We start from the raw sequence: 14,676 nt of genomic DNA, 5'->3' as shown, positions 1-14,676 counted from the left end.
GAAAACCTCCTGAAGATCTGTACAGGACGTGACCTCAGGGGACAGGACATGTGACGACAAGTGTAAGCTGCAGTGACGCCATTACCAGCAGGACGCTGAGGGGCTCATAGTGGAAGATCTGGTTCTCGTACATCTCTATAAGCTCCTTACTGCGTATGATGGCCTGTTCCCACATCTGAAGGAGACAAGGGAAGAACAAATATGGATCAGTAGTGGATAAAAGATGGTATTACACAGTCCCACTAAGGAGATGGAGGTGGCGGACTCACCTTGCCTTTATCAAAGAAGGATATAATCTCCAGATAGAGCCTTTCCTTCAGCTCCTGCTGTGTGTACACCGTGTAACTGTCCCGCTGCAGCAAGTGAGGTGCACATGGCTTCTCTGACCACTAGAGGGGGCAACAAAGTAGCAGGGTCAGAACCACGGTGCACATGTTATATGAGCAGAACACATTAGTATTAGTGCAATTCCCACATTATCCTGCAGGTGGCGCAGAGCTCTCACCTGTAGGAGCTCGGCATGCAGGAGCAGGGTATACGCCGCCTCCGTGTAATTCTCCTTGCTGAGGTGCAGATCTCTCAGCTTGTATACATACCTGCACGACAGGGGAAAGTGTAGTATCCGCTATATCATAGTAACAACAGGGAATACAGCACCACATGTATCATACCTACCTGATGTATATATCCTCCCGCTTCTTCTCTTTATAAAAGTTCTGGGCAAGAGAAGGGGTAAAAAGGAAAAAGTATATATAACTCAAGAAGAAAGAGGTACTTCAGCCAAAATAAGACCTCGGAGCAGTAAGATTGCAGTGGGTGACATCGGAGCACAGGGAGAAGGGGAGTGGGTTTGGGGTTTTTTTTTTTTTCACCCTCCCCGGTCTCCTTGCAAAAAAAACCCAGGTTATTCTGGACAACCCCTTTAAGCTCTTGGAGCAGCATACTATTATGCATGCAAGGGCACAAGCTGCAATTTACTAATATTTAGACCCGGCACCATGTAGGGGTGCGGACACTCCCTTTATGGCCTGGGGTCTGGGGGGGTTGAATTTAACCTGACTTCCTCAGATGGATTCTTCATGCTGGACCTGGGGGTTCTGACCTGGATCCAATCCTGGTCATGCGATCAGAACCAGTTTCCGACATCAGGATTGGGTTGCTGGTTCTGATCACATGAGCCAAAGTCAGAAACCCCAGGTCCAGCATGAAGAACCTGCTGGAGTAAGTCAGGTTAAGTCCAACTCCCCAGACAGAGGGTCTTGTATTTTCTAATTCAGCAATCTGGTCTGGGGTCTGATAATTTAAAGTATATCTCCCTTTTTTTTTTTTTTTTTTTTTTTTTTTTGCTGTTGTGTCAGGGTGAGGGGGTCAACATTTTTGGAATATACTTTACTAACCTAAAACAGGCTGTAACGTTCCCATGAGCAATGAACCAACTAAGCATTGGCAGGGATACTCTATCTATATCATGTACTCAATGCAGCGTGTAGAGAGGAAGCATTTACCGGAGTGGGGGATGGACACTTCAAATGGCTGTATCTCCGGCTTTATACCACCTAGCTTTCTTTTGCTGCCAAGATTGAAGTATTAGATATAACAGAGCCTGCATCTAATTTGCATCAGTTCATACTAGATGACACAAATCAATACAAAATGTGAGAATATCGGATTTCTTGTGATAACAGAACCATTTTTCTAGGTGGTATACAACTAGAGATACAGCCATTTGAAGTGACCCCCCCTTCCCCCTTTGGTAAAAGCTTCAGCACTAAATATTCACAATATGAAAGTGTTAATGCTAAGAGTACAGGGCAAGGACCAAAGGGCCAAAACCTTTTCTAGCCATGTCCCTGACATTTTACATAAGACAGTGACCATACTCAAGGAATGACCGTTGTGCATGGGATCATTCATACCAGCAGGTTGACGGTGCAGCTCATCCGGTTCTCCTCGCTCTCGTCGTTGGCGATGGTGCGATAGTCGAGGAGGTTCTCCAGCAGGCTGCTCACCAGGACAGTGAAGACCTCCCCAGAACTGGAGAGATACTTGTGTTTCCTGCAGTGCTCCAACAAGCTGAGGACAACACACCAGGAACGATCAGGGAGAAGAAGGTGGAGACCATGAGGCCACCAAATTTCCAATGAATTACGACCCACTTACAGTTTCTCCAGAAGATCCTTGTACTGTCTGTCTCCTCGTCCTCCTTCCACCTCCTGATCCAGACGTGTGATCAGCTCATTCTCAAACTACAGAACAAAAGCAGACACGTAAGGCCTAGGACTGAGCAACATGACATGTCTTAAAGAAGGTGGGACGCCTGCTGACCCATAGGCTGGTACTGGTCCTCCTATAGAGGCGGATCCCAATCCTCAGTACCAAGAGAGCCTTCTTCAATGGCTTCTGGGGTAACCACAGATCCTAAACAAGGTTTGCTTGGTCTTGGGACACTCGCTAATTTGGGGGTGGAGCTAAACAGCAGGTTGCATGTTAAACCCCGCCCACCAAATGATGCAAGAAACCAGGAAGAAAGAAGATTTTACAGCAGTGAAGACTGGTGAGTATGCGACATGGGAATACCCCTTTAAGTCTCCTACTGAACAAAGTAGTGTTGTCTTAGTATTGTAATGGGCTGTAGTCCCATGTGTTGTAGTAGATATAACTACCTCCATATTGGTGGCTGTGCCGAAACGTCAGGGGGATTGATCAAATGATAACCACATATTTTATACCATATTCCCCTTCCTTGCACAAAAATCAGGGTCAAGTTAAACTTTGCATATACTTGATGGACATGTGTCTACGGATAGATCTTCTGGGTGATGTCCGATTTGCCATAAAACTCAGCCATTCCGCTTGGCCAAATACACAAGTTTATGCGGGTAGGCAAGTGAATTTTGGTTCCGCTCGTCTCAGGGGTTGCATTACGCCTGGAAGCATCTGGTCATGTATGTCTGAAGTCCCCGCCAGTCCAGAAAGTAAATGCCCCCCCCCCCCTTCTACTTCCTGCGCCACTTACCATATGGAAATGACCGCTGCCACTGAAGTTATGCTCATGCTGCATCATGTCAAAGAAGATGGGTATGGTGGCCTTCCGTAGATCTGGTTCTGGGGTGAGGGTCACCTCAAGGATGGGTCCCACCATGGAAGGGATGAACTTAATCTTGTGAGGTCCTAATGGAGGGACGTATGGAGAAGATGTCAACTATAAAGGCAAACATCTACATAACATATATATGACAAACTGGCCCAGGCTACAGATAGGGTTACACCTATAGGAAACAAGGTCATAGTCAACCAGGTTGTCCAATCGATTCAAGATTGCCTACATTTTTGTAGCTCTTGCCTTAAAGGGGAGGTGTCACCTTTAGGGATGATGAAAAATAAGAATTTTGGAGAATCTTCTCATAACTATGTGTCATGCTGATCCAACATTATCCCTCCTGGAAATCTAGGAATACAGTCCTATGAAAAAGTTTGGGCACCCCTATTAATCTTAATCATTTTTTGTTCTAAATATTTTGGTGTTTGCAACAGCCATTTCAGTTTGATATATCTAATAACTGATGGACACAGTAATATTTCAGGATTGAAATGAGGTTTATTGTACTAACAGAAAATGTGCAATATGCATTAAGCCAAAATTTGACCGGTGCGAAAGTATGGGCACCCTTATCATTTTATTGATTTGAATTCCCCTAACTACTTTTTACTGACTTACTGAAGCACAAAATTGGTTTTGTAACCTCAGTGAGCTTTGACCTTCATAACCAGATGTATCCAATCATAAGAAAAGGTATTTAAGGTGGCCAATTGCAAGTTGTTCTCCTATTTGAATCTCCTCTGAAGAGTGGCATCATGGGCTACTCAAAACAACTCTCAAATGATCTGAAAACAAAGATTGTTCAACATAGTTGTTCAGCGGAAGGATACAAAACGTTGTCTCAGAGATTTAACCTGTCAGTTTCCACTGTGAGGAACATAGTAAGGAAATGGAAGACCACAGGGACAGTTCTTGTTAAGCCCAGAAGTGGCAGGCCAAGAAAAATATCAGAAAGGCAGAGAAGAAGAATGGTGAGAACAGTCAAGGACAATCCACAGACCACCTCCAAAGAGCTGCAGCATCATCTTGCTGCAGATGGTGTCACTGTGCATCGGTCAACTATACAGCGCACTTTGCACAAATAGAAGCTGTATGGGAGAGTGATGAGAAAGAAGCCGTTTCTGCACGTACGCCACAAATAGAGTTGCCTGAGGTATGAAAAAGCACATTTGGACAAGGCAGCTTCATTTTGGAAACAAAAATTGAGTTGTTTGGTTATAAAAAAAGGCGTTATGCATGGCGTCCAAAAAGAAACAGCATTCCAAGAAAAACACATGCTACCCACTGTAAAATCTGGTGGAGGTTCCATCATGCTTTGGGGCTGTGTGGCCAATGCCGGCATCGGGAATCTTGTTAAAGTTGAGGGTCGCATGGATTCCACTCAGTATCAGCAGATTCTTGAGAATAATGTTCAAGAATCAGTGACGAAGTTGAAGTTACGCCGGGGATGGATATTTCAGCAAGACAATGATCCAAAACACCGCTCCAGATCGACTCAGGCATTCATGCAGAGGAACAATTACAATGTTCTGGAATGGCCATCCCAGTCCCCAGACCTGAATATCATTGAACATCTGTGGGATGATTTGAAGCGGGCTGTCCATGCTCGGCGACCATCTAACTTAACTGAACTTGAATTGTTTGTCCAAAATACCTTTATCCAGGATCCAGGAACTGATTAAAAGCTACAGGAAGCGACTAGAGGCTGTTATCTTTGCAAAAGGAGGATGTACTAAATATTAATGTCACTTTTCTGTTGAGGTGCCCATACTTTTGCACCGGTCAAATTTTGGTTTAATGCATATTGCACATTTTCTGTTAGTACAATAAACCTCATTTCAATCCTGAAATATTACTGTGTCCATCAGTTATTAGATATATCAAACTGAAATGGCTGCTGCAAACACCAAAATATTTAGAACTAAAAATGATTAAGATTAATAGGGGTGCCCAAACTTTTTCATAGGACTGTAGATCGACAACTGTTTACAATGGGCAGAATCCACCCCCCAACTTTTATCATCCAGATATCAATTTAGTCACACATTTCCAGGAGGAATAACAGAGGAACAACACCACAAAGTTGTAAGAAACCACCCCAGAGATCTAATCTTATGCAGAATCCAAGCGGCCATGTCAGGAGGGATGAAGGCTCAGGCTGTGAGTATAATGTAATATACGGTGCTGATATTCGCCTCTCACCTAGATTATACCACATGTCTCTGATCTTCAGACCGATCTCCTTCCTCATGTCACCATACCTGTAGGAAACATTGCAGACTATAGAATTACACAAAGAGCACATCACAATAATGAGACAACTACCCCATAGGAAGGGCAATTCTTTATGCAAACAATGAAGACAATGTATACAGAGAGCGCCCTCTAGTGACAGCACTACATAACTGTGGGCCGGTTACTGGTTACTGACACTCATATTAGACTATAATTCGGCAAATAGTATGTGTATGACATGTCCTGGCCAGATCCTAGAGTTGTATTATTATGACCAACACATGGGTCCCTCTACTATTAAGATGTGATCTTAAAGGGATATTGATCCCTGCGGCCTCTTCACTACTTACCAAGCACAGTGCCGTACATTCTATAGTGGCTGCGCTTGGTATTGCACCTCAGCCCCATCATTTGAATGGGACAGAGCTGCAGCATGTCTATGTGACCAATGGATGTGATGTCAGTGGCTTAAGATAAAGAAGTGGAGCTCGAAGTTATAGCCCCGGACAACCCCAAGACATAATTTTTGATCAGACTATAGTACATATAACATTACATGCATTCCCTATAGTCACACACTTGCACGCTCTTACTTGCATAGGATCTTGTGCCGCTTCTCCTGAGAGAACTTGTGGAGCTGCAGAGACTCGTGGGTTAACAGCGACACCGCCAAGTGGAAGAAGTTATTCCAGAGCTGGGAGAGAAATACAGAGCTGAAGACGGAGATGAGCGGAGGACACCGGCAGTACTATACATAGAGCGGAGGACTGTAGGTGTGCCGATACATGGGGCAGGCAATAGGGGGAAGGTATTGCTAACCTCTGTCTCGCTGCCACTTTGTTTGCCACATACATATTGCCCTGTACTTCATTACACATTAGATTCAATGAGAGGTCCACGAGTAACCAAGACTATTTTTGGTGTGACCTGCATCTATTGGATATGGAAATACCCCTTTAAGGTGGCGATACACATTAGGTGTACGTCAGCCAATCCCCCAGGACCGGCCAACCATCTAATATCAATGTTGGCCTCCCGATGTGTGTCCCAGTGCACACCTTACAATACGGTGATGAGGACTGACTTGGGATGTGGGCACGTCTTGATGCTTGGGTAGACACATATGTACGGTATTATACACTGGATATGATGGCGGGGAAGGTGTCTCCGCTCAGTATCCCTCGCCTTAGAGCTGTGGTAATGTTGGATGTGAAAGTGCTCGGGCAGCCTTTCCTGTAATGCGGATTTCATTATGTTACCGCTGACGTTGCATCAGCATAAAAGGGCCAAGTAATTATCCTCAATGGATCCGATATTTATGGAGCTGCCATCTTTGTGAGGAACATATAAAAAATGCTTTCACGGTAATTAAAAGTACAGGCCTTTCCAAATTTACCGGCAGACCCGTCCCCCAGCCTGGTCGCACTTACTGTTAAAAGCAACTTTTAATTCCATTTTGCATCACCATGTGTCTTAAAGGGGGTTTCCAGACCTCAGGACAGGTCATGAATAAAGATCGGTGGTCATCCAACACTCGGACCCTCAGTTGCGGCCTCTTCAATACTGACCAAGCACAGCACTGTACATTGTATAGAGATTGTGCTTGGTATCATAGCTCAGTCGATTCATTTGAATGGGACTGAGCTGAAAAGCGGCCATGTGACTAATGAACGTGGCCTCTGAAGGCCCACAAGTCTCACAAAACCCATTTAAAGGCATCTCACGAGCCCCCTGGATCCTCTGCCCCTCGGTGTCATCTGTATATAGTAGGGATTGCTGTAGCTGTTATCTAGCACTGCTGCCACTTTAAACAGCTGATCGGTGGCGGTCCTGGGTGTTGGTAGATTACCCTCACCCATAGGGTCTTAGTTGACGTTTGGTCCTGGGTGTCAAACCCCCACTAATCTTCACTATTCCTAAAAGAGGTCATCACTTAATAATCCCTTTAAGAGTTTACCCAAGCTCAGATCTTCACAAGACGTTCTCACCTGTAGTTCAAAGTTGGCCTGGTCCAAGAAGAACTTGTTTAGTACGACTGAAAACCTGTTCATAGCCCGAAGGAACACCCTGCAAGTGAAACGCACAGTAATTAAAAAACAGATATGGTGTTTTTTTATTTTTTTTTATTTTTTTTGGGGGGGGGGGTAGCCTAGAATATCCAATAATCCGGCACCCGTCAGGTCCCATTGTAGCTAGAATAAAGGGTACCTCTGGTAAAATGTATAAATATCGCATTTCTCTTAGATCCTCATCCCACCTCCCTGACAGGAGGTTGTTCATATTGCCTGCAATGTTATACCTATACCGGTAGTGGAGCTGCGGTCCAGTCACGGTCACTGATACAACTCCAGTATAATAACACTCCTCACTGTGTACGTCTACTGCTTGAATCACTGCCAAGGCTGCTGTAATCTCAGGCAGTGGCGTAACTACCACGGTAGTAGTGGGAGCAGCTGGCACAGGGCCTGACACCTTCAGGGGTCCGGGCCCCCTCACTAGTTAATACACCAAAAAAAGAAATAAAAAAGAAATTTTACTTTTTTGAGGCCTGAGGCCACCCAAGGTGTCGGGTTCCAGGTGGGGGAGAGCCTCAGCGTGCGTCCTGACAATAGGGGAGGGGCGGAGATATCGTGCAGGAAGAAGATAGTGCCGGGGGATTCAACTTATGCAGTGAGCAGCGCAGTGTTTAAGTCTTCTGAAGAGTGAGTGCACACTGGTCAGTTTAGCCCATGTGTGCAGGGCAGGCTGTCAGCACACAGTACTTTGCTGGCAACTGCCTGCTGCTCTTTCTGCTGCCTGGGGAAGAAGGGGTTACAATGCCATATTTAGTGCTGTAACCTCTTCTTCCCAAGGCAGCAAACTCATTACAGTATTATGTATTGCAGTACATAATACTGTGTGTGCAGGGGACACTATGGGGTATAATACTGTGTACAGGGGCCACTATGGGGTATAATATTGTGTGCAGGGGCCACTATGGGGGATAATACTGTGTACAGGGGCCACTATGGGGTATAATATTGTGTGCAGGGGCCACTATGGGGGATAATACTGTGTGCAGGGGCCACTATGGGGCATAATACTGTGTGCAGGGGCCACTATGGGGCATAATACTGTGTGCAGGGGCCACTATGGGGCATAATACCGTGTGCAGGGGTCACTATAGGGTATAATACTGTGTACAGGAGCCACTATGGTGCATAATACTGTGTGCAGGGGCCAATATGGGGCATAATAGTGCAGGAAAGCAGCGGGGGGGGGGGGGGGGAACGTTCGGTCAGGATCTTTAGGGGGGGAGGGGCCCATGTCAAAAGTTCACCACGGGGCCCCCACCATTCCTAGTTACCCCACTGATCCTAGGACTTTATTAGGTACTGTATTTTAAGGCGTAAGCTATAAGGGAAGAAAATTATTCGAACGTGAACATAAAGGAACGAGACACCTACTTGTTCTGGGTCATGGTCATCAGCATCCAGTCCCTTGGGAACACACGTTTTCCAATGAGATCCTTAAACATGATGAATGTTTCCATCAGGAAATCCTACAAAAGGCGGAGAGAAAAAGTGGAAAGTCGCCTGTGAAGGAACGTGATGAGAAATGGACGACTAATGGTCATCAATCAGGAGCTGGAAGACTTACAATGATGTCTTGACGTGTCTTGAAAGTGCTGACGTAGTGATCGTAGTGGTAATCCTCCATCTGTCGGAGAACAGCGGTCATACAGGCTACAAAGCGACCCTAAACAGGAGACAAGGAGAAACGCTGATGCCTAGTCCGTGGCACATAATACGGGGTGGATTCTGCCCATCGGAGACTTACTATATGCGGTGACTGGCGGCTCATCCCAATAACTGTCCGGTTTATCCTCCGCAGTAGACGCTCCATGATGAGCTGGATATGTTGCGTGGAGTCACACTGTAGGAACATAAGATAGGGCTGCAGTCTCGACAAACAGCTGATCGTCAGGGGTCCCAGTTGACTTATCCCTGCCATGTTGATGACCTATCCTAAGGATAGGTCATCTCTGTATATTATATTACTGTGAAGAAATTACTCACGGCTTCCTTGTTCTGGAGGACCTCCAGTATATTACTAAGGAGTTGCCCGCTGGCTTCATAGTCGGGTTTATTACAGTTGTCATCCAGTTGTCCACTCAGCTGGTCGATGAAGAGCGGGAGCATGGCGTCTCGGCACTCTGCAAGGAAACGGTTCTTCTCATATTACTATAGATGAGATGGTTAATGGTTATAACAGGGGTCCGGCTCTACCTCAAGGTCCTCACCTGGCTGCAGGAAGAGGTCGCTCTCCACCACCTTACACATGCAGGTCAGGGTCTGATGGACAAGTTGGTCTGGAGGAACGCTCTGAAGGAACTTGGCGAAGAGTTCGCTGTAGAGGCAAACCAAGCATAATACCTAGGTGAAGTAGTTAGCGACTGTATCTGCACAACATGACCCTATATATATATGGTACATAGAAGGGTCTGCAGAATGGAGCTACGGGTGCGATCAATTGATCGAGGAGGGTCAGCTACTTTTGAGAAGAAGTCTCCATTGGCCAGACACTCCTTCTTCAGCTTCTACTGGGCTAATGTCGTATTACATTAACAGATATCCATGTAATATATGGAAAACTGGAGTCCACCAGAGAAGGGACCCCCAACTATAACATCCATATGTCCCACCAGGACATACAGACAAGGGTTGAATTTTTGAGATGAGCCCTAAGCTCTGTCCTCCATATAAAGGCTCGATATGACATTCTTTGGACCTGCTTGTTCCTCAGGGGAGTCGATCCCACACAAAGGGGCGGATAATCAGCCCCTTGACAGGCACTCGGCCCCCACGGATCAAATATTTTGGCATTTTTCTATGACTTTTTGATCATAAGTTCCCTTTAAACCAAGCACAATGTGTTAAGGAATCCAGACGTTTGGTCAACATGACACGATTCTACTCCGCCAGATACTTTACCTCAGCTCCACCGGATCAAAGACATTTTTCAAGTGATTTATAATTCCTGGAAGATACTTCAATGCAGCCGCCTGCAAAAGAACAGAATGTATAAGGCAGATCCTTCATCACAAGAAACACATGGCGGTAGCAGCGGTGCAGAAAATAAATGGCCTACCTAGGCCGATCACACACCTTAATCTTCACCGCCTCCTGCAACGGCCGGTCCATCAGCTCATTAAAGGCCAGGAAGAGCTGTCGTATGGAGTCATTGAACTGGTCCTTCCCTTCTTCCTGACCGTAAAACCTGACAGGTCAGCGAATCAAGGGACACGGTCATGGATTAGTTTTCATATTGAGATACATCTTACCATCAGTGAATTGGTGGAGCGGTTAGAAGAGCACTGTATGGTACCATTATTAATGCAGTGTGTGTCAGTATTATTTGAGCCAGGTATGGTGGTCTTATTTTAATGGGTTTTCCAGGGCTAGGATAGTGATCATTAGGATCGGCACCAGTATGATGGGGCCAAGGTGTATGGCTGAATATATTACATTTTACAGTGGCTGCGCTTGGGTTTTACCAAACCAGTCCCATTGACTTGGATGTGATCAATGAACATACTATTACTGACCTGAGAAGAGGAGGGGGCGCCACCTGATATCTCAGTCCTGGAAAAACCCTTGAAGCACTGAAAGTTAGCATTATTTGGTCACTCTGAGCACTCTATGGCGGTATAGTTTGAGCCTTGCATAGCGGTAATATTTGATATTATTTGAGCAATGTGTTGTGATATTACTTGAGCATAGTATGGTGGTGGTATTAGACACACTATGGTGGTATTATTTGATATTCTACAGTAGTATTATCTGCACACTGTATGGTGGCAGTTTTAGACATGCTATAGTGGTATTATATGAGCACTCTATGGTGGTATTCTTTGAGTCTTGTATTGTGCCAGTATTTTACATTTTACAGGGATATTATTTGATCACTGTTCGGTGGTATTATTAGACACTATACTGTAGTATTATTTGAATACTCTATGGTGGTATTATGCAAGTCTGACCTTTATTTCAGTACAGTATTTTTTGTCTACGATGATATTAGTTGAGCCCTCTATGGTGTTATTATCTCATAACCTACTGTAGTATTATTACCCGAGCACTGTATCACCATACATAGGTATATGTATTATTTGAGCATTCTAGGGTGATATTTCCTGAGCACTCTATGATGGTATTATTTGACACTCTATGGTATTATCTGATTACTATATGGCGGCATTTACACTGTATGTTTTTGCTGCTAAGGCACTGATAAAAGGTAATGGAGACACATACCTTAGGTAGAGGTCTCTGGACTGGACAATAAACCGAAACAAGTACTTTATAGCTTTCAGGGATGAGAAGAGCATCTCCCTATGACTTGGATCATCGGCGCTCCTCACGTACCAGGTCAGCACCTTGATCAGCTTCCTGCGGACATGTTGAATGCACAAATAATTAAACAGCAGAAGACATGGACAGGACATACAACAGGCAAAGGATAGCGGCATATCCTGTTTATATGGGGAGTATGTGTGACGGATTTACACAATAAATTCTACATGGGTACAAGTCACATAACTCCCTATTAATAGGGTCAGGGGATAATCGTACACATTAGGGAGAGTGTGTACCTACATAGGCAGTACGGAGACTTACAAGTCATTCCTGCTCCGCTAGGGATTCTGGGTAAAAAATATGCAAATCTATTCTCCAGGATGTAATTAGGAGAACAATGCCTCTGTATGCTGCCCTCTAGAGACAGCCCCCTTAACATCATGCATGACTCCGTTAATAAGCCTACTGACATGATGTGGAGTTTATTGCCAAATTAGTATTTCTATTCCAAATTACATCCTGGAGAATAGATTTGCATATTTTTTACCCAGAATCCCTAGCGGAGCAGGAATGACTTGTAAGTCTCTGTACGCCTATGTAGGCACGCACTCTCCCTAATATGTATAATTATCCCCTGACCCTGGTCTATAGTCTCTCACTCTGCCAAATTAGTATCCCTGCGCTATGCTGACGAGGTCCAAAAAAGCGAAACAGTGCTGTCCCTAGCTGGGAATCTGTTCCTTTTGGAATAGAAATACTAATTTGGCAATAAACTCCGCATCATGTCAGTAGGCTTATTAACTGTCATGTATGATATTAAGGGGGCTGTCCCTAGAGGGCAGCATACAGAGGCACTGTTCTCCTAATTACATCCTGGAGAATAGAATTGCCTATTTTTTTCCCTATTAATATGCATCTTAACGGCTGCAACACCCCTTTTAAAAAGAATTTCTGCAGCAGCTGAAGTTTGTAATATAATATTCTGTAACAGCTCTGTGTATTACAATATTCAGCAACGTCTGAGGTGTGCATTATAATGTTCTGCAGCATCTGATGAGCACCCAAGGCGTGTATAATGCTCTGCAGCGGCGGCAGACGTGTGTACTACAATACTCTGCAGCATGAGATGCCGCAATATACGTCCATTAGTGAAGGAACTTTTTACATAAGAGATCTATGAAATATTACTTCTTCAGGAAGAGATAAGCAGTGCCTACGTAGCGCTGCTTATCCCCGTATACCTTATACGTTATTTCATTCTGCATAGGAAAGCACAACAGATATGTGGTCCCGTATGCGGATGCGGCACATGCCAAAGTACTCTGTATAAGTCAGGTGCGTAGGGCCATTTAACACACCAGCAGGATACCTCTAACTAGGGATGAGCAAACCGGTTTGGAAGAAACTGAATTCATCCTGAATTTTCCAAATATGTCAAGTACGACCAAACCAGAAACTTCAGACCCCAGTGTATAATAAGTGGAGACCTAGCAGGGGAGTGGCAATGTAATAAATATCCATACTCCTGTTTCCTGGATGTTCCAAGAGTGTCTGGCGCTCTCTCAGGGCTCATCTCTGGCCTCCTGGGTGACGTCATGAGACCTAGGTGACCGATGAGGTCTGTGATTGGGCCTCAGTGGTCACATGGGGCGCACCAATGTCATGATTCTGCACCACCACTTATTATACCCTCAGGTCTGCAGAGACCCCAAAGTATAATAATAGCAGTCCCAGTTTGGGCCGAACAAGTTGGATCTTAAAGGGATTCTACCATTAAAATCACATTTTTTTCTCATTCACACGTAGGAATAGCCTTTAGATGTCATCTCCGCGCTGCTGTTCAGTAGAAATCTCGGTTTTCGTCTGTATGCAAATGAGTTCTCCCGCAGCACTGGGGGCGGTCCCCAGCACTCAAACAGCACTGGGGATGTCCCCAATTCTGCAAGAGAAATCTCCAGCTTCTTCAGGAACGGCCTCTCTGCGCGTCTTCTTCCGGGGCTGGGTTCAAACTTCTAGGCTGTGTAAGCAGCGATTCTTCTTGTGGCCGGCGGGCATGCGCAGTCTACTCTGTCTGAGGCCTAGAAGTTTGAACCCAGCTCAGGAAGAAGAGACGCAGAAAGACCGTAAATGAAGAAGATGGAGGTGGTGCTGGAGAGCTCTCTCGCAGCATTGGGGACGCCCCCAGTGCTGTTTGAGCGCTGAGGACCGCCCCCAGTGCTGCGAGAGAATCATTTGCATACAGACGAAAACCGGGATTTCTACCAAACAGCGGCGCGGAGAAGACATCTAAAGTTAGGAGAAGAATAGCCTTTCTTAAGGTTATTCCTACGTGTGGTCAAGAAAAAAAATGTGATTTTAATGGTAGAAGCCCTTTAAATGAATCTTTCATCTAAACCTCCCAAACTCGAAGCACAACTTCAAATGTTTATCCATCTCTACTTCTAACATAGCTAAGTAATATAAGAACATAGTCTTAGCCAACATGGTACCTGTACAGATGGCTTACTTACTCATAAGCCAGCGTCGTGCTGAAATGCTTGGTGATATAGGTCTCCAGGACCGGATTAAAGTGCTGATACTTAATATCTGCGATCAGAGAAATAATAAAAACCTGAAGGAACAAGAAAAATAAAAGCATGAGAGTCAAAAAACATGGAAGAACAGATAAAAGCAAAGACACTTGAGAATTAAGGAATGACTAAGGGTCAGGGAATGGGAAGAGGAAGCAATATAGAGGAATACATGGGAACCAGAAGACGTCTTGTCATCTGTACCATCCTTATCTCACCAGTGCATCAAACACCAGCACGTCACAGCTCTCCTTGTCCTGTCCCTCCATCATTATATTGAACAGAGCGTCCAGTGTGTCCTGCAGGAACTAAAGAGACCAGGAATGAGAACAGGAAGCAAAGGAGGCCGACGCTGGACACTCCGAAATTCAAGCTAAGGGACACATTCAAGATGGTGAGAACTATCTGGAAGTGGCCCGAGATAAGATCTCCA

The 14,676-nt window shown here is 45.0% G+C and overlaps 1 protein-coding gene across 1 annotated transcript in view; it reads right to left on the bottom strand.

Moving 5' to 3' along the window:
- The window catches only part of DOCK5 (dedicator of cytokinesis 5), a 57,469-nt gene that overhangs the window by 9,160 nt on the left and 33,633 nt on the right, over window positions 1-14,676 (bottom strand). Inside the window, exons 20-39 of the mRNA XM_075272672.1 lie at window positions 14,462-14,551; window positions 14,184-14,284; window positions 11,632-11,766; window positions 10,483-10,594; window positions 10,309-10,379; window positions 9,618-9,724; window positions 9,394-9,530; window positions 9,155-9,250; window positions 8,975-9,073; window positions 8,782-8,876; window positions 7,324-7,402; window positions 5,929-6,029; window positions 5,303-5,361; window positions 3,017-3,171; window positions 2,161-2,246; window positions 1,917-2,073; window positions 676-716; window positions 506-596; window positions 270-389; window positions 86-175 (exon numbers count right to left, since the gene is read on the bottom strand). Of these exons, the coding sequence (XP_075128773.1) occupies window positions 86-175; window positions 270-389; window positions 506-596; window positions 676-716; window positions 1,917-2,073; window positions 2,161-2,246; window positions 3,017-3,171; window positions 5,303-5,361; window positions 5,929-6,029; window positions 7,324-7,402; window positions 8,782-8,876; window positions 8,975-9,073; window positions 9,155-9,250; window positions 9,394-9,530; window positions 9,618-9,724; window positions 10,309-10,379; window positions 10,483-10,594; window positions 11,632-11,766; window positions 14,184-14,284; window positions 14,462-14,551 (2,022 nt within the window). The remainder of the gene's footprint in view (window positions 1-85; window positions 176-269; window positions 390-505; window positions 597-675; window positions 717-1,916; window positions 2,074-2,160; window positions 2,247-3,016; window positions 3,172-5,302; window positions 5,362-5,928; window positions 6,030-7,323; window positions 7,403-8,781; window positions 8,877-8,974; window positions 9,074-9,154; window positions 9,251-9,393; window positions 9,531-9,617; window positions 9,725-10,308; window positions 10,380-10,482; window positions 10,595-11,631; window positions 11,767-14,183; window positions 14,285-14,461; window positions 14,552-14,676) is intronic.

Source organism: Leptodactylus fuscus, chromosome 5 (assembly GCF_031893055.1).
Source record: "Leptodactylus fuscus isolate aLepFus1 chromosome 5, aLepFus1.hap2, whole genome shotgun sequence".
Classification (NCBI taxonomy): Eukaryota; Metazoa; Chordata; class Amphibia; order Anura; family Leptodactylidae; genus Leptodactylus; species Leptodactylus fuscus.
This window is presented reverse-complemented; position numbering and strand designations above follow the sequence as displayed.